The sequence below is a fragment of the Microcaecilia unicolor genome, chromosome 7, assembly GCF_901765095.1.
Source record: "Microcaecilia unicolor chromosome 7, aMicUni1.1, whole genome shotgun sequence".
NCBI lineage: Eukaryota > Metazoa > Chordata > Amphibia > Gymnophiona > Siphonopidae > Microcaecilia > Microcaecilia unicolor.
This window is the reverse complement of record NC_044037.1, coordinates 171,337,337-171,357,852: the sequence shown is the minus strand read 5'-3', so window position 1 is coordinate 171,357,852 and position 20,516 is coordinate 171,337,337. Positions and strand designations below refer to the sequence as shown.

The window sequence follows — 20,516 nt, the reverse complement described above, 5'->3', positions numbered from 1 at the left end:
GGAGGCTAGGGCTTTTCAGTTTGAAGAGACGGCTGAGGGGAGACATGATAGAGGTATATAAAATAATGAGTGGAGTGGAACAGGTGGATGTGAAGCGTCTGTTCACGCTTTCCAAAAATACTAGGACTAGGGGGCATGCGATGAAACTACAGTGTAGTAAATTTAAAACAAATCGGAGAAAATTTTTCTTCACCCAACGCGTAATTAAACTCTGGAATTCGTTGCCGGAGAACATGGTGAAGGCGGTTAGCTTAGCAGAGTTTAAAAAGGGGTTAGACGGTTTCCTAAAGGACAAGTCCATAAACCACTACTAAATGGACGGGAAAAATCCACAATTCCAGGAATAACATGTATAGAATTGTTTGTACGTTTGGGAAGCTTGCCAGGTGCCCTTGGCCTGGATTGGCCACTGTCGTGGACAGGATGCTGGGCTCGATGGACCCTTGGTCTTTTCCCAGTTTGGCATTACTTATGTACTTATGACCATATTGCTGCCTTGGAAATATCTGCTGAAGACAGTAAGGTAGTCTCTGCCCAGGATGTCGCTTTACGCCTCATAGAATGAGCCCGCAAAGCCTAAGGAGCCTGCTTCCCTACAAGCAAATAAGCTGATGTGATAGTCTCCTTCAGCCATCTAGCAATTGTGGGATTGGAAGCCATGAGGCCAAGTCTTTCCTTACCAAAAAGCACAAACAGTCTATCCAATTTGCAAAACTCATTCGTGTCTTCCAGATATCTAATGAGGACTCTACACACATCGAGAAGTTTCATGGAAGAATACTGAGCCTCTTTGTTCTCTCTGAGAAAGAACGGAAGCGCCACAGATTGGTTGAGATGAAATGCTGATACTGCTTTCAGAAGAAAGGAAGGAACCATCTGCAGGGAGACACCTGCCTCCGAAAAGCGCAGAAAGGGAGAGACCGAAGCTCCAAAAACCTACATGCCGATGAAACAGCCACCAAGAACGCTGTTTTTCAAGGAGGCCTTCTGAGGTGGCTCAAAAGAAAGCTTCTGAAGAGCCCGAAGGACTAAATTAAGGTTCCACTCTGGGTATGGTGCAAGAAAGGAAAGCTGCATGCAGACCGCTCCCCGCAAGATTCGAATGATGTCTGGGTGAGCTGGCTATTTCCCCCATGTCCTGCAGGATTCCCAGCTTGCACGCACTGCAATGCCCCAACGCCAGCCACAGTGGGAACACTGCTCCACGGGAGTTGTCATTCACCCTGACTGGCACAATTGCAGCACAACACAGTCCCAAAGGGTGAGTCAGGATCCTTCCCCTGTACTAAGTAGAACTTTTAGCTTTCCAAGCGGTTCTGAGTCAAACGTTAGTCAGATTTACCACTGCCAGCTGCTACTCCGAAGCTCCAAAGCTCCACAAGTCTTACCCCAGATATGAAAGAATCAGGACTGATACTCTGTCCCATGCTCTCCAGTAAACCTCTTTCCTTCTCCTTTCTTTTTTTTTTTAGGTTGCTGTGCTTGAAAAGGAGAATACCATAGGAAACGGGTGAAGTGAAGAGAGGGAAGAAATAAATTTGTGGGGCACCAGAGACAGGTCCAAATATGACTCTGCAGACTCAACTGGACCAGAAGCAAATCACTAGGAACCGGAGGCTGAAAAGTGTGTCCATCCAACTGCTGGTGATAGAAAATCCTGAGCAGCTAGACTGGATGCCAGGAGAGATTTCTCAGCGCAGTTTTCAGTTCTCTATACCACAGGTTCTGGAATAGTGGGGAAGGTACGTATTGGAATATCAAATTTATAAAATTAATAAGTTTATATGGCAATACTGTATCTCACAGGCTTTTGTCAAAATTAATTGATTTTGACAGGTGACACGCCCACTTCTGAGTTTTCAGCCATTCAGGAATGAGGACATGCCCAAGCCACACCCTGGCCATGCCCACTGCCCGCCTCTTTGGATGATGTAACTGGATATTTGACCCCGCCCAAGCCCCACCACTTTTGTGTAACCACGCACTTTACCCTGCCTTATTTGAGTGGCCCTACCCCAAACCTAACCCCCTTTTGCATAGCACCACCCCCAACCCCCCTTTTGATAGTGTCATAGGAAGTGACATCATAGCCATGCCCCCTTTTCAAGATGGCAGCCACTACTGTATGAATTACATCACCTCCTGTTTCTACTAGCCACCATCTTGGATGGGGTCATGTGATGATGGGAAGTGATGTCGAAAACCTGCCCCCTACAGCCTCGGCGGAATTTAGTTGCGAATGCACACCTTAACTTTTTTTTTCTCACAGGAAAGAAAACAGACATTTTTGTTTTCTTTTTCTTATAATTTTTTTTTCTTTCAAAAGGATACCTTGTGCTTACTTTTAAAGCTGTTTCTTCACTTTTTTTCTCACAGGAAAGAAAATAGGCATTTGCATTCTTTCAAAAGAATATCTTGTGCTTACTTTTAAAACAGTTTTTACTGAATGACAGCCATTTTGGGTTTTAAAACAAAAAGAGTAGACGGACCCTCCTCCTCCTTCTCCTCTTTGCTTTTAGTTTACATAAGAATGCAAGAGCTAGCCCCCCTCCTGTTTTCAAGAGACAACTGTGTGAGATCATGCCCTAAACAGCTGAAGTTGTACAGAAAAATACCAGGGGATTGCTTATGTAAGAGCCGAGCTGGTTTTCTTTGTAGCCACTTAAATGAAACAAGTGGACTCGCAAAATAAATACTTTTCTATAGGTATTGTTTTGCTCCCTTGGAGACAGTTCAAAAGGAAAAAAAAAATCTCTCACTCTCACTCTCTGCATCCCCCCAACCCCCACCTTTTTCTCTGTCTGTAGCCTCCTCCCCCTTTCCCCTAGCAAACCTGTTTATAATACAGTCACATGAATCTCAGCCAGTGTTGCCAGGTGGGCGGTTTTCCCGCCCAATTGGGCGGTTTTCCGCGACCCGCCGCGGGAAATTTTTGCCCGCGGCGGGTCGCGGTTTTTTGGGCTTCTTTTTTTTCTTTTCCGCAGTTTTTCGGGCGGTTTTTTCGGCCGTGGGGGGCGGGGTTAGTGACATTTTGGGCGGGGCCGATGATGGGGGAGGCGGGCCGATGACGTGGGAGGCGGGGCCGATGACAGGGGAGGCGGGGCCGGCGGGGGCGGGGGCGGGGTTGATGACGGCGGGGGCGGGGGTGGGGGTGTCAGGGGTGGGGTTTGAGTTTGGGCGGGTTTTGGGCTGTTTTTACGCTGGATTGGGTGGGAAAAAAATTTTCCACCTGGCAACACTGATCTCAGCTCTGCCCCTTCAAAAAAGAAGCTCAGCCTCCCTGGTTTCTCACAGTTTATTTTCAGCAAAAGCAAACTAAATACATGAATCTATTTGCTTTTTTCCAGGAAACACGCTGTTCTCTGTGTGAGATCAGTGGGGGGGGGGGGGGGGGGGGGGTCTGTAGCCTCCACCTGCATCTCCCTCCCTTTTCCCCTAGCATAGGGAATACCGGCACTACCCCTTCCAAATACTGTATACTTAAGCAGTAGCCTCCCCCCTATTCCCCTTCCTCTAACCCCCTCTCTCCTGTTTTCGAGACATACAAGTTTTACAGATAAGCAAACCTCACACTCTCTGCATCTCCCATCGACTCCCACCTTATTCTCTGTCTGTAGCCTCCTTTTACAGGCAGAAGCCCGTGAGCTGTACCTGTCTGCATCCTCCAGCGTGAACCCCATCCCCTTTTTCCCTAGCCATCAACAAACTTACAGGGAATCCAGGATCTTTCTCTACCTCTCCTTTAGCAAAACCATCAGCCCAACTGGCTGCAGTCAGGCCCTTGTACATAGAGAGATGCAACGTGCACACATGGCTAATCCTATGCCCTCCTCCCCATATACGGCTCCCCACCAGCTAATATTTATGCCAGCCATAGACTGGCATGTCTATACATAGGCACATGGATGCCAACTTATGCTAGTATTCTATAACAGTTATTCTACGTGCAGGTATCATTATAGAATAGGTGCACTGCCCTCTAATATTTGATGCCTAAATGTGGTACCCGGTTATAAAACTGCCCCCAAAACAACCTGATAGACCATTACCTATAAATATTGCTTCAGATCTTCTTACAGCTTCCACTGGATCAGAGACTTCATGGATACTGTCCAGCCCATAACCTAAAAAAGTCAGGAGAAAACAAGTAATGAGGAACACAGGAGCTAAAGGCGCTGCTGGCTATGGATAGCCAAGTGGTAATCAGTAGGCTACAATATCCCAGAAACCAACCAGTTGATGCCAACAATTTAATGCTGGTTCCCACTATGCCATAAGGGCACAGTAGTGTGGAGTGGGTGGAGATGAATCAATTTTTCACTCATTCAAAAAGTACAAAGATCAGGGGACACTCAATGAAATTGCATGGAAAAACAACACAAATAGCAGGAAATATTTTTTCACTCAAAGAATAGTTAATCTCTGGAAATCGTTACTGGAGGATGTGGTCATGGTGGTTAGCACCAGGGGCGTATCTGCGTGGGGCCACAGGGGCCTGGGCCCCCGCAGATTTCACCCTGGACCCCCCTACTGCCGCCTTGGGTACCTTTGCTGGTGGGGGACCCCAACCCCCACCAGCCGAGGTCCGCTTCCTCCTGCCGCTGCGAGGTTTTTTAAGTTCTTCATCGGGATTCGTCCTCCGTCACTCTGTGCTGCTGTTCAAAGAAGCTGCTAGCTGAATGCAGTTTCAGACTGAGTCTGACGTCGCTGCTGCACGTTGTACATGAGTCTGACGTCCTGCACGTACAACGTGCAGCAGCGACGTCAGACTCAGTCCGAGACTGCATTCAGCTAGCAGCTTCTTTGAACAGCAGCACAGAGTGACGGAGGACGAATCCCGATGAAGAACTTAAAAAACCTCGCAGCGGCAGGAGGAAGTGGACCTCAGCTGGTGGGGGTTGGGGTCCCCCACCAGCAAAGGTAACGACGGCGGCAGGGGGGGGGTCAGAAATGGCGGCGGCGGCAGGGGGGGCTATAATGTGCCCCCTCACTCTGGCTTCGGCCCCCGCTACCGCCGACTTTCAGATACGCCCATGGTTAGCACATCTGGGTTTAAAAAAGGTTTGGACAAGTTCCTGGAGGAAAAGTCCATAGTCTGTTATTGAGACAGACATGGGGAAGCCACTGCTTGCCCTGAGGTTGGTAACATGGAATGGTGCTACTAATTTGGTTTCTGCCAGGTATTTGTGACCTGGATTGGCCACTGCTGGAAGCAGGATACTGGGTTAGATGGATCACTGGTCTGACCCAGTGTGGCTATTCTTATGTTCTTATGACATAGCTAGCTCAGCGGGGAGTTATCTTTAGGAATGTTAGGAGTTGGGCACGTTTAGCATGCCTAAGAATTGAGAGATACATGGCCTTTGCCTAGGTTCAGATTTGGGTTTGTGACATAGGATTGCTTTCAGTCTTGACCTTAGTAACACCACAGAACATAGGTAGCCAATCAAGTGTATCTTAGAATTATATGAGTGTTGAAGTTCTGTTAATTAGTACTTAACTCTGGTAATAATTAGGTTCCAGTAACTTTCTGAGGCGGGGACTATAATGAAGAGCTATAAGAGCCAAGGCTCTTCATGATATATATGTTAGTGGATGACACCAAGCCTTCTGTACTATGAGCAATGTGATTGTATTAGTTAGAATGTATATTTTCACATATTGAAATTTAATAAACGGATTTCAAAATAAATGACATAGCTAGCTCATGGCCACATGTTAAGGCAACCACCTCACTAGTTTTGGTAGTTACTTAGAATCACTACAAATCGTGGTGGCAAGACCATAGGTGAAAGGGCCTGGATTTTGGATTTAGTACAGGAACTTATACCCATCTACCCAGGATAGTAGAGATTCAAAGAGGAAGACAATCAAAACAAACCTGGATAAAGAGCAATACTCTACAAAATGTCAAGACTCTATGGCAGCTAGCAACTGGGATATATCCTTAACATTGTAAACCAGAAGAACCGTGCAGGCTACCTAGATAAATGTGGCTGAGATATTCAGTGGCACTATCATAGCTTTAGAAACCACCTTGGCAATATTCAACAGTGCTGTGCCAGTTCAATGGCAGACACAGAGCAGAGATGCAAGTTACAGTTTTTGGTTTATTGGGGTTTGCTATACCACCATGTACAGTCTGATAAAGTAGAAACTCCATTTTCTGAGGGGATAGCATAGCATCAGATATAAAACCTTTCCAGTGTCACCAATTACCAGATAGCCTTTTGGACAGCAAAAAACCTGTTCTAAGAGGCTAAGCTATATCACCGCTCTGTCCAGATATTCAGCAGCAGCCACTATCTGGACACTGCTGCTGGATATCCAAATTTTTTTTTGCCAGACTACTGTGGGCTCAGTATCAGGGAGACTGATATTCTTTCACTTTTCAGTAACTTAGATATGTCCCTTGATATGTCTACTTCACGGTTCTACTTATTTTCCTGTCTTTAACATTCCAAATGTCTATTCTTTTTTTTCCTACACACGTACAATCTACTGTATTTTCCTGATATATTAAAATTTTAATAAATTTGACAAAATAATTGCTCATTTACAGCAGCTACGATCATGGTATTCTTCTCCTCTCCAGCCATTTTTCAATTGGTTGTATACCGAACATTGTGGGTGGCCCATGTACAAGAAACCAGGACATCAACAAGAGCAAGTTTTCAAAGGTACGGGTTTTCAAAGGTACTGTGTTAACAGAAGATGAGCTGGCTATCCAGAGGAAGCTGGAAACTTTGAATAAGCAGGGTAGAAGATGTGGAGGGGCATTTTCAATATGATGTCCAAATTCAATTCTGGATGTTTTGAAAAAAAAAACAAAGAACTCAAAAACTCCAGTGTCGAACATGCTCACTTTCGAACCAGAAAAACATCTATCCTTTTGGTTTGAAAATTACCCTATTTTAGACATTTTTGTGCTAGTGTGTCTTTCTTTAAAGACCATTTTCAAACAAAAAAACATCCAAGGGAAAAATGCACGAAAACAAGCCATTGGGATGTCTGGGGCCAGCAGTCTTATTAGACTGGTCACACAGACATCCCAGCAGAGCTGTGGGACAGCCTAGGGAGCACTGCAGAGAACTTCACATAAAGGATCCCAGGTATATATCATATCGTACCCCATTATAGTGTATTGTGAGCCCTCCAGGAATAGCAAAAAATGTAGTGTACCCAACTGTACACCACTACAAGAGCCCTTATGCCTGCAGGTGTCACCTATATGTGGGTTCAGTAGGTATTTTGTGGGTTTTGGGACACTCACACTTTCCACCACAAGTATACCAGTTAATGTGGGCTATGAGCCTGGGTCCCCTTCTCTACAGTCCACTGCAGAGACCACTAGGCCACTCCAGGGATCTGCTTGCTACTCTATGAGGAATGGCCATTATATCTGTAGCTATCAAAGAACCTGGTTTGTACAGTCACTTTCATCTCTTAGGGGCCTAGGAGGGGGTCAATGACAACTGGGGGATTATGGGGGGGGGGGGGGGGTTCTTACCTTTATCTCTCTAGTGGTCATCTGGTTAGTTTGGGCATGTGGCAAAATGGTAAATTTTCCAGCATGTGAATTATAAGAATATTTCATGATGTGTATTTCTCTAGTTTGGCCGCAGGTGGTGTATGTTTGTGTTTAAAGTTGTGACACAGAAAATACTGGGTTTTACTGAGACCTTGTGAGCAGTTATATTTTCTGTACTTCCCAGGCACTATCCAACTAGTGATAAAATCTTTAGATAGTTTTATAATTATAGATCCTTATTCAGTTACCTGTTATTTGTCTGTTATTTCCCATCTGTTTTTAGAATTCACTGCTCAATAATTTATGACCATAAACCTTTTTTAGTTTATTGACTCTGTTTGTCTGGACTAAGAATCCTGGTGGTTTGCGTGTTGGGTCTGTGAGTGCTTTCTAGGAATTGTGGGACCACTGGGAGTGTGGCCACAGTAACCTAGAAATCACTGGGGATAACTTGAGAGTGGGAGACTTGTCCAGAGATGGTTGGGACCCAGTCGGTGGGATGAGGGTGCTAGTGTAGAGCACATGCCCTAGTGCAGGCAGACCTGAGCTGTGCTGGGGATAGACCCTCTAAGTGGCCGCAAGGTTAGCCCCAAATGAGTGACTAGGCGTTTCATGACAGGGCACCTTTCTGGCACTTAGCATTTGAAGTCTGAATCAAACCAACTGACTATGGATAGCGCCTTCCAGGTCAATTCAACAAAAACTAGTATTAATCACACTTCCAATGCAGCATAAAAAGCGTATAGAAGTAAGCTGTATGCAAACTCCACGTCAGCGTTTATTAAAAAAACATCACAATAGCTCAAAGCTATAAAACAGCATTGGGAATGCGACGCCAACTGAAACGGTACATCATCTAAAAAAAGAGAAAACAAACTCACCAAGATCACAGCACTCTGAGGACTACTGGACACATCCAGATCAAACAAACAAACTTTTTTTTTTTGCATATGGCTTATTTCTATATGCTTTTGTGATTAATACTAATAAGTTTTTTTCAATTTACCTGGAAGGCGCTATCCGTAGGCAGTTGGTTTGATTCAGATTCCTGATGAAGGCCTAGCAGCTGAAACACACTTTGTGTTGAGTCTCGACTTGCCAATTAATAAAATCTGCACCTTCGCTGTTTTGGTGTTCTTTTGTTAAGTGCTGAGGACTGCTCTTCCTTGTGTTTTTTATTTTTTTTATTTATTGCACTTGTATCCCACATTTTCCCACCTATTTGCAGGCTCAATGTGGTTTACAAAGACCTGTTTTGGCATTGCCATTCCAGGGCAAAAGATACAATTTGTGTTACAATGATGATCAGGATGACAAAAAGAATTAAGCAAACAGTTATAGAAATAAGACATTCAGAATAAGGGTGAAGACTCAAGAAAAATGTCAGGAAGTATTTTTTCACAGAGAGAGTAGTGGATGCTTGGAATGCCCTCCCGCGGGAGGTGGTGGAAATGAAAACGGTAACGGAATTCAAACATGCGTGGGATAAACATAAAGGAATCCTTTTCAGAAGGAATGGATCCTAAGGAGCTTAGCCGAGATTGGGTGGCAGAGCCGGTGGCGGGAGGCGGGGATGGTGCTGGGCAGACTTATACGGTCTGTGCCAGAACCGGTGGTGGGAGGCAGGGCTGGTGGTTGGGAGGCAGGGATAGTGCTGGGCAGACTTATACGGACTGTGCCCTGAAAAGGACAGGTACAAATCAAGGTAAGGTATACACAAAAAGTAGCACATATGAGTTTATCTTGTTGGGCAGACTGGATGGACCGTGCAGGTCTTTTTATGCAGTCATCTACTATGTTACTATGAAGTGGTGATGGGTTGTGATTAAGTTATGGATTCTCATGATAGGCCTTGTTGAAGAGGTAGGTTTTCAGAGATTTGTGAAAGTTAGTTAATTCATTAATTGTTTTCAAGTTAGTTGGTAGTGTATTCCACATCTGCGTGCTCATGTAGGAGAAGTAGGTCACATGTGTTAGTCTGTATTTTAATCCTTTACAGCTGGGGAAGTGTAGATTCAGAAATGTGCAGGCAGATCTTTTAGCATTTCTGGGTGGCAATCTCCGTAAATGATTTTATGAACAATCGTGGAGATCTTGAACGCGATACGTTCTTTAAGTGGGAGCCAGTGTAGTTTCTCTCTTAGGGGTTTTGCACTTTCATATTTTGTTTTTCCGAATATGAGTCTGGCTGCGGTATTCTGGGCTGTTTGAAGTTTCTTGATAGTCTGTTCTTTACAGCCAGCGTAGAGTGCGTTGCAATAGTCCAGGTGACTTAGTACCATTGACTGTACCAGGTTGTGAAAAACAGTCCTTGGGAAGAAAGGTTTTACTCTTTTGAGTTTCCACATGGAGTGGAACATCTTCTTAGTTGTGTTCTTCACGTGGTTTTCGAGTGTGAGGTTTCGATCAACGGTAACTCCAAGAATTTTCAGCGTGTTTGATACGGGAAGGGAAAAGTGTGGTGTGGTTATGGTGGTGAATTTATTTGTGTTATGTTGTGAGGTGAGTATAAGGCATTGTGTTTTTTCTGCATTAAGTTTCAGCTGAAATGCATCTGCCCAGGAGTGAATGATTTGGAAGCTTTGGTTGATATCGTTGGTGATTTCCTTTAGATCATGTTTGAACGGGATGTAGATCGTGACATCATCTGCATATATATATGGATTAAGGTTTTGATTGGCTAGTAGCTTGGCTAGGGGTATCATCATTAGGTTGAAGAGGGTTAGTGAGAGGGGGGATCCTTGGGGCACTCCACATTCAGGTGTCCATGGGGCTGCTATAGCCGCGTTAGCTGTTACTTGGTATGATCTTGTGGTCCTGAATCCTCTAAACCAATTAAGAACGTTACCTCCAACTCCGAAGTATTCTAGGATATGTAGTAGTATTCCGTGGTTAACCATGTCGAACGCACTGGACATGTCAAATTGTAAGAGAAGTATGTTGTTGCCAGTTGCAATTGTTTGTTTAAATTTATTCATTAAAGTCACTAGTACTGTTTCAGTGCTGTGATTCGACCGAAATCCTGATTGAGACTCCTGAAGAATTGAGTATTTATTTAGGTAGTGAGTTGTTTCGTCACTACGCCTTCCATAAGTTTGGTTATCAGCAGGATAGATGCTACTGGACGATAGTTGGTTAAGTCATTTGTACTTTTCTTTGCGTCTTTAGGTAAAGGAGTAAGTAGAATGTTTCCTTTATCCTTTGGGAAGACACCATTTTGTAGCATGAAGTTCAAATGCCTCGTGAGGTCTGACTTGAGTTGTTGAGGGGCAGATCTTATAAGGTTGCTAGGGCAGATGTCTAATTTGCATTGTGACTTGGCGTATCTTTCAAGCGATTGTGAGATGTTATCGATCGAGAGCGTGTCAAAGTTGGTCCATGATTGGTCTGCTGGATATTCCCCAGGTATTGGATCTAAACACTCGAGGAGGTTTGTATAATCGGTTGTGTTGGTAGGTATTATGCGTCGTAGCTTTATGATTTTCTCTTTGAAGTAATTCGCAAGATTGTTTGCTGATGGGGTGTCTATGTTTTTAGAAGTGACTAGTGTGGTATTTAGTAGTTTAACGAGTTGGAAAGGTTTATGTGTATCCTTATAGTCTGGTCCGATTTTAGTTTTATAATATGATCTTTTAGTTTGTCTGATGGTATATTTGTATTTTCTTTGTAGTTGCTTCCAGTCATTGAGTACAGAGTCGTTTTTTGTCTTATTCCATGCTCGTTCTAATCTTCTGACTTGTGTTTTTAATTCTTTTAGTTCTTCATTAAACCATGGTATTGAGTTTTTTTCTATGTGAGGTTCTGGGTTGAAGTAGTGCTATGTTGTCTAATATGATTCTGCATCTGTTGTCCCATTCGTGAAGAAATTGTGGTGAGTCTGTTGGTGCTGTCCATTCATTGTTATAGAATTGTTGCCAAAATGTTAGCGGGTGTCACACTTCTAACAGTACTTCTAGGTTAGTGAGCCCTTGGGCCACTACCGAGGAGCGGCAGCGGCAGGAGAATCACCCAAACACAGGACAGGCAGAACAGACTTCCCGGTACCCTCGGCCGGAACTCTCCGACAAAGGCTGCCGCCCAGGCAGCTCAGGCTGACACCAACTGGACCGGGAAGAGCCCAAACTTCACCTGTACTTAACCACCGTTCCTCAAGGGTAGAGCCCCAGAGTGCGGGCGGTTGGCAGGACTTACCGGACAGGGCAGGAAAGCAGAGCTGCAGGGACCAGCAGGCTAAAGGAACCAGGAACCCGGCTGGAGCAGGGCAGGCAGCCGGCAGCAGAATAAGCCAGGAGACAAGCCGGGTCTGGGCAGGCAGCAGTCAGAAGAATAAGTCAGCAAACAAGCAGGATCAAAACCTAAAACAGGAAAAACTCAGCAGCACTGCAAACGACTTCCACCAAAGGAAACTCCTCTGAGTACCTCTGTTGCAAGGCAACTAGAAACCTTTCCAGGTGGTTAATAAAGGCAGCCCACAAGGGAGTTCACCCGGTACGGGTACTACTTAGTTCCAAAAAACTCCCAAAACAATCTGGAGGTCTGGAAGATCCGGACCGGACCAGCATATCTTCTGGAACACGGTAAACGGTAAACCATCAATTCGCAGCATTCCCCAGGTCTAACCCCCGGGGCCCGAGGTGACTGCAAGCCAGGAACCGGGACACAACCATGACAGCGGGTCTATTTTACCTCTCGTGGTGTAGGTTCGTTGTTCTTGTTTATGTTGTGACTGTCTTGTTCACCAGTGAAGGGTGAGGTTAGCTTTCTAGTGATCGGACCATGGTATAGTTGTCCATTTTATATCTGTTAGTGCGATATTTGGTTCTGATGAGAATTTGTATGTAATGATGTCTAGTGTTGTCTTTAGTTGTCCATCTTTAAGCCCTGAACATCTTTGCTTTTTTCCATTATGGCAGAAAAATGTCCAAGTTGTGGGAATGCCTAAATCCTGCCCCCAACATGCCCCCTTGTGATTTGGATGCACTGCATAGAAAAACGTCTTAAATGTGTTTTGAAAATAGTGATTTGGACGTTTTTGCAAGAAAAACTCAGCCTTTTTTTTTTTTAATACTGGCTTCTTAGTGAATCAGGCCTTTCGTCAGCTATGCAACATACAAATGGAGAATTTTTTTTCTTTATTTCCTCAAGCAAATAAAAACTAAACCAAAAATCTCCCTCCTCATTCATAGGAATTCAAGTATCTGCATTTGATTTTATGTGTTTTAATTGTTATTCGCTTTGACATGAACAGGAAGGGCAGCAAATAATGTAGATAAATAAATATAATTCCTAACATTGTTACTCTTACCCAGAGATTCAAATTTTGTCCTTGCCTTCTGAGCATAAGCATCTCTGTCATGAAGGGCATAGGGAACAAACAGAACTTTTTTCACTCGTCTGAAAACAAAAGCAAAACAAAAATGATTAAAAAGCAGTTTTATTAGCCAATATTTATAAACTATTGTTTCTTCTTGGTTCTTTTTAGCTTTTTTAAAATATAATTTATAATGGCATAAATGTGACCATCTCTGGGACAACATGACTAAAGTCACCAGAAACAAAAAATGAGGTTTTAGTGAAAACATTTTTAATAAGTTATAGAACGTCAAACCTGTGACTGCTCTTGAATCCATGATGTGAAAATCGGCCATTCTCAACATTTTGCATTCATTACTTTGTCTTCCCAGAGATGTTCACAAATGTTTTTGTACATTGGCCCTACATTATCACATTTTGGGAAGGGCGTGGTAGCCCCTACACCTATTTTACCAGATCATTTGGAATGAGCACTGGGAATGCATTGCCACTTAACCTGAAAACAATTTACAACCTAATCAACTTTCGTAAATCACTGAAGACTTATCTCTTCAACAAGGCATACCACAATGATCCACAATAAGATCTGTATCGCATCTCCACTTTCCTGTTATTCTGAATGTTTTCTTTCTATAACTGATTGCTTAATTCTATTATGTTATCCATGTTCTTTATGCAATACCAATTGTATCTTTTAATCTGGAATGGCGAATGCCATGACGGAACATTGTAAGCCACATTGAGCCTGCAAATAGGTGGGAAAATGTGGGATACAAATGCAACAAATAAATAAATAAATCTTGGCACCATGTGACTTCACTCACAACTACTTGGGGTTGTTTTTTTGCACATTCCCAAATCTGATCATTGCAGAAATGGTCTTCAGGCACCATTCACCAAGGCACCCTTTGGTACCTGTAGGCTCTAAGTCAAGCTATTTAATGTTACCCTCATAACAAACAAGCATAATGACAGCACAACAGACAAGATATGGAACACCTTGAGTAGGCATTTCAGATTCACCCTTTTAAGTTCAATCTTTTTTATAGTCAACAACCACAAAAAAAAAAAAAAAATCACAAACTTTAAATGCTCCTCTAGGCTCTACATTAGTTAATACAGTGCTAGACGAGGGAAGTGACGTCACGCTCTGCAATGGCGGACTAAAAAAACAGAAGCTCCCGAACCTCAGCCGCACAAAGAGCATATTAGGAGAGCAAGCTGTTCTGGTAGCGTATCTAAACCAGCGATAGTGAAGCGAGAGCCGAACGCGACCCCAATAATGTCAACTCCGGGTCCGAAAACTACAGATTTGACTGCTTTCTCGTATCGTCAGCGGGAGGCGGCAAAAAACACACAGGCCGGAGAACAGAATGCTGGTGAAGACGCTACGCGGCCGCGTGTGCCGGTGAACCCAGAGGTCAATGGAGATAAGGGGGGAAATGAGATGCCACCAGACAAGTGGGAACAACTCCAAATCTGGTTTCAAGATATTAAATCGGAAATTAAGGAGATGCGTCGCGACTTCGCACAGCTAGGTGCAGATCTCCGTGGAGAGATCTCAGAACTGGGCACCAGAGTTAGCGAAGCTGAAGCAGGTCTAGAAGAGCAGGCAGACTCCCTTAATGTGGTGGAGAACCGTTTATCCGAGCAACAAACTGAGCTAAGATTCCTTACCGATAAGGTGGAAGACCTTGAGAACAAGAGTCGGCGCTCCAACATAAGGATTCGGGGCCTGCCTGAGATGCCGGAATTTGTCAACTGCGAACTGGTAGTACAAAAAATAGCCGCCCACCTCCTATCTACACCAGAACATACAATCGCGCCTAATACCATCAGGCTGGAGTGAGCACACAGGGCTACGGGTCAGCGAAGGGCCAATGTACCCAAAGACATAGTGGCGTGTTTCTCCGAGTTTAAAATGAAAGAAGACATCATGCATAAGGCGAGATTGAGCAGCCTGATAACCTGGGAAACGTTTCCCATAGAGATTTTTCAAGACCTATCAGCTACAACCTTGAAACGAAGAGGTGCACTGCGGCCACTGACTGAGCGACTCCGAGCAGAAGGTGTTAAATATAAATGGCAATATCCTTTTGCGTTAGTCTTCTCTCAGGCGGGAAAACAGCGTCGAGTGGTGACATTAGAAGATGCCCAAGATTATCTGGGACAAGATACAACAAGCGATCCGACACAGGCACGAGCACCGGCCGAGGCCCCTCAGAGACCTAAGTCGAAATGGCAGCGGGTGTCTCAAGGACGAGGGCGCCTGAGACGGCAGACGTCGGGGCTCACGGCTACAACAAATAAGAAATCATGAACAACCAATACATGCTGGATTACAAGCTGTATATCTTTGCCACAGGAGGTCATAAAACAAGAAAGTTTGATGGTGGTAATGCTGACAGCAAAACAAGAAACAGACTCATTTAGAGAGCTGAGGCTGGAATCGGGAAGCTAAGTCACTTCTCTAAAAGTCATGTCCCAGTCGGGGACAGGGACATGTCACATATGGTTTGTGGGGAAGGGGGGAGGGGGGATAAGGGAGGGAGGGAAGAGGGAGGGTATAAGGTGGTGGCCATATAACCTGAATGAATGGCTGATAGGGTGTTCAAATGTGTAACATTAAATGTGAGGGGCCTCAACTCCCCCATGAAGCGTAAGTTAACCTTTAAAGAAATGTTGCGCCTACAAGCAGACCTGGTCTTGCTCCAAGAGACACATCTTAAAAAAAGTTATGAAAAGTTAGTTTGTCATAAACGTTATCCCATGATATTGTTTTCCTCCTGTAGTGGGAATTCCAAAAAGAGGGGGGTCCTAACAGCGTTCTCAGGCAGGCACCCGTGGCAGATCCGCAAAACTGTCCCTGATAAGGAGGGTAGATTCCTCCTGATAGTGGCCTCCCTATATAATATCCAATATACTATTCTTAATGTATATGCACCCAATCAAGGACAAGGCCCATTCCTTGAGCGTTTAGAGCGACTACTACAAGATTATCAGCAGGGGCACCTATTAATAGGGGGTGACCTGAACCTCACTATTCACCCTCCCCTGGATAACTCCACGGGACAGGCAACTTATGCAAAAGCCGATAGGAAATTATTCAAAGGTTTTATGGCCAGGTGGGGACTGGTGGACCTCTGGCGGTCACACCATGGCTCCGAAAAAGATTATACATATTACTCCTCCCAATATAAATCTTACTCAAGAATAGATACCTGGCTGGGGGAGGTGACAGTAGCTAATAAAGTTCAGGAGATAGACATTGAACCCCGCACGTGGTCCGACCACTCCCCGGTGACCATGACAGTGAGATTAGGAGTTAAACGAGTGGGCACACGATACTGGCGGCTGGATGAGATGCTCCTACATGAGATGAAGAATATCCCAACAATAGAACAATACATTTCAGAATACATTGAATTTAATGATACAGGGGAGGTACACCCAGCCAGCGTATGGGAGGGGCTTAAAGTAGTGATCAGAGGGAAATTGATTGCACTGAAGACACATATAAACAAAACCCGCGCAGAAGAGGAGAATGGCATTAGAACTGAACTCCTCAACTTAGAGCGCAAACATAAAGAAAACCCTACGGAGGTAGCTGAACTAGAAAAGATGCAGCAGTTGAGATTAAAACTTAATGAACTCCAAATTGCAGATATAGCGGCCCAACTGCAATGTGCACAGCAAGAACACTTTGAATTTGGGGACAAGGCGAGTAGGCTGTTGGCATGTAAACTTAAAAAATTGGTTCAACGCAATTATATTGGGGGTATTCAAACCCCAACTGGGGAACTTGTCACGCAAACAGAAGAGGTACAGGAGACTTTCTTAAATTATTATACTACATTGTATGAGCCGGAACACTCAGCTGAGGACGCCGCAAGCGAGCAATATCTGGGACAGATTGATGTCCCCCAGCTGCAAGAAGGAGAGTCTCCTATAACGCTGGAAGACATCAAATGGGCGATAGGGGACATGGCAAATGGCAAGGCCCCAGGCCCAGATGGGTTTACTGTAAGATTTTATAAGCTATTTATCAAACATCTGGCGCCACTATTGTTGAAATTATTTAACTCCCTAGAAGATGCGCGTGAGCTGCCTTACTCGTGGAGACTAGCCGCGATTACCCTGTTATTAAAACCAGGGAAAGATCCTCAGCTTTGTGGCTCCTATAGGCCAATTTCTCTACTGAATGTAGATTATAAGATATTTACAAAAATTTTGGCTCGCAGATTACAAGAAAAATTGCCTGGTGTGATACATGGGGATCAGGCGGGATTTATAACAGGTCGCCAGACATTCGATAATATCCGTTGCTTATTACACATTATACAGCAAGTGGAGGATGAACCAACGCCCGCAGTATTGCTTTCGATAGATGCCGAGAAGGCATTTGATCGGGTGGATTGGACCTTCATGTTCGCAGTGTTCAGGCGAGTAGGGATAAAAGGGAGATATCTCAAATGGTTACGGTTACTATACCAGGCCCCATTAGCTACAATAAAAATCAATGGGTCTTACACGAGAACGTTTAATCTGTGGCGGGGCACTAGACAGGGATGTGCACTATCCCCCCTCCTGTTTGCTCTATCTTTGGAGCCACTGGCCTGTAAGATTAGAAGGGATACAATAGTAAAGGGGATAGTGAGGGGCATGAGGGAACATAAAATTATGTTATTTGCAGATGACATATTACTCACTCTTACCCAGCCGGAACAGTCAGTGAACCGGATAATAGAACATTTGACGCACTATGGGCAGCTATCAGGATTCAAGCCTAACTTGACAAAATCAGTTTTCTTAAATCTAACAGTACCCCCTAGCGACCTACCGGACCTTCAGGCAGCATTTCCATTTGTGTGGGCCAAGAGTTCGATCAGATATTTGGGAGTACAGATAACACCAAGAATAGAGGATCTCTTTCATACTAATTTCCCCTTAAAAATAGATGAACTTTTTAGGGAACTCGATAGATGGGAAGGGCTTAATATCTCATGGAAGGGACGTATTTCTGCGGTTAAGATGATGATACTTCCCAAGCTACTATATCTCTTTATGGCGCTTCCTGTCCCAATTCCTAACACTTTTTTTGTTAAACTCAGGCGAAAAGTTTTTACATATATCTGGAAGAAACGCCCTCCGCGTGTAAAACGGACTATGATGTATCAACCTCATGAGAAGGGAGGTATGGGAGTCCCCAACTTTTACTTATATTATCAAGCAGCACAGTTAAGAATTTTAGCAGATTGGGTCCCAGGGGTAACAAAGAAATGGTTGCATTGGGAACGGGCATGGTTGGGTCGGAAAGAAATAGAGGACATCCTATGGATCCCAGGGGAAGAGTTGACGCCAATAATTAGGAGGGTTCCATTGGGAGTGAAACATATCTTATCGACCTGGTATCAGATTAGGAGGACGATGTTCCCGGAACGCAATTATTATAGGCAAACAGCAATTAGGTGGGCGAGAGGATTTCCTTCAGGTAAATCTGAAAAGGCCTTCCAAATTTGGGCACAGGCGGGACTACGCACTCTAGGTCAATTATGGGGAGAGGGAGAAGTGGTGGGCTTTGAGGAGCTTCAAGCAGAATACGGGTTGGTAGAGAGGGACTTGGTATACTATTGTGGTCTTCGCAATTTCATTAAGAGGCGAGCGCAGGATGAACTGGAGCTGGAGGAAACAGCACTGGAAATAGCGATGCGTAAAGGGGGAGGTAAGGGTAGTATAACACATATATATTTAGCTCTGCTGGGACGCACTGATCCTCAGGTGTTCTACCAGGCAAGATGGGAAACGGCATTGCAGCGCACATATCCCCAGACAATGTGGAAACGAAATTATAAATACTTACTCAAGCCATCCCCAGCACAATCTGCGAGCGAAAATGGATTTAAAATGTTATACTGGTGGTACTACACTCCCATCAGGCTGCAGAAAATGTATCCAGGGATATCGGGGCAATGCTGGCGGGAGTGTGGCCAAGCGGGCACATTTTTACATGTCTGGTGGGACTGTGAAAAAGTAAAAGCTTATTGGGCAAAAGTGATAGAGGAGGTTAATAAAGTGACTCAAAAGACCTATACTTGTGAAGCGGAAAGCTGCCTCCTCCACTTCAAGCCTCCAATAATACCTAGCTGGCAACACAGGTTGGCCATTCAATATTTTGTAGCAGCAAAGCTGGTTTTGGCCCGGGCCTGGAAACAAGTGGAAATACCGGGGATTGGTATGGTGCTACGAAAGGTGGAGTATCTATATCAAATGTCGAAGCTCACGGCATTGCGGAGAGGCTCTATGATGGCCTTCACAAAAATTTGGACACTCTATGAACAGTCAAAAGACTTGGACTAGCCACCACAGGGATGGGGTGAGGAAGGGAGGGGGGAAGGGAAGGAAGCATAAGGAGATGATTATTTGTATTAGAAGTTTGCAACAGGTTAAATGTTGAAGTATTCTGTTTGATTCTCAAAATTGTTGCTTTCTGTGTTTCTCGATTAGGAGCTAATCTTATATTGTATTTTGAAATTGATAAATAAAAGATAAAAAAATTTCAAAAAAAAAAAAAAAAATACAGTGCTAGACACCCTTATAAGTTCAAGTTCAATTTTATTTGAATATACTGCCCATATAGTTAAAATCTAAGGGGCCCTTTTACTAAAGGCCATTTTAAACCTACGGCTTAACATTTAGCATGTGAAAAGCCTTATTAAAAGGGTCCCTAAGTAAACAAAAAGTTTTATATATAATGGGGGAAGAAAATCAATATACACACAAATAGATAATAATTAAAACACAATATACAGGCACAAACAGAAGCAAATGGTTAACTGTGGTTACAAAATACTGAAGGAGAGTATAAGGGAGTAAGATCACAAGAGGGCTATAAAAACATCTATCAATTATTTTCTCTGAGGTTTCTGCAGCATGACATGTTGAGGCAGAATTTAGAAAGGATGTCTATTTTTCATGTATGTTAGAACAGGATCTGCATGGATACAGAATACAGTATGTTCTAAAATACATAATGATGTCCAAGTACTGGCTACATCCAGCATGAACTTAGGACATCTTTTCATAGCAGCATAGGAATGTCCATATTACAAATGGCCACACAGACCTCCCTGTGGAGTAGGCTAATGTTTAGAGCAGCTGGCAGGGGGGAGGGAGAGGGGAAGAGAGGGGATTTAGGAGAAGTCAGCATAAGTATTGCATGTGCAGTACAATTAACAGATTTAAATGTAATCTTTCTTGATATTCATATTACATAGTGCAAGCAAACACATTGGATATAATGCTATGGTTGGGGAAAAGGGGGGAGGGACAAAAGGATAAAATCATTGATGATAAAAGGGATGGATGAATGTAACCAAATGTGATGTTTTCTTACCTGGTCATATTATTGGTTATGTAAACATTGTTAAATCATCAATAAAAATTGTTAAAACCTAGAGCAGCTGGCAGAGAACTGGTTCAAATTCCACTGCAGCCTTTGTAAGTTTATTTTCCCTTTTATTTTTTATAAATTGTGAGCCCTCCAGGGACACGAAAAATACTTACTGTGACTTCCGTTACTCTCTCCAATGGAGAACTGCTCAATCAGAGCACTTTTCCATAACCTGGACATGTCAAGCACCAGGTCTAAATACGGACTGATGTCCATCGTTTG

General features: G+C 43.9%; 1 protein-coding gene across 2 annotated transcripts in view; it reads right to left on the bottom strand.

Annotated features, from left to right (window-relative positions):
• LOC115474553 (alpha-aspartyl dipeptidase-like) overlaps positions 1-20,516 on the bottom strand; it is a 94,761-nt gene that overhangs the window by 61,589 nt on the left and 12,656 nt on the right. For both annotated transcript variants that reach the window (XM_030210063.1, XM_030210062.1), the window contains exons 2-3: positions 12,837-12,925; positions 4,050-4,124 (exon numbers count right to left, since the gene is read on the bottom strand). In XM_030210063.1, the coding sequence (XP_030065923.1) occupies positions 4,050-4,124; positions 12,837-12,925 (164 nt within the window). The remainder of the gene's footprint in view (positions 1-4,049; positions 4,125-12,836; positions 12,926-20,516) is intronic.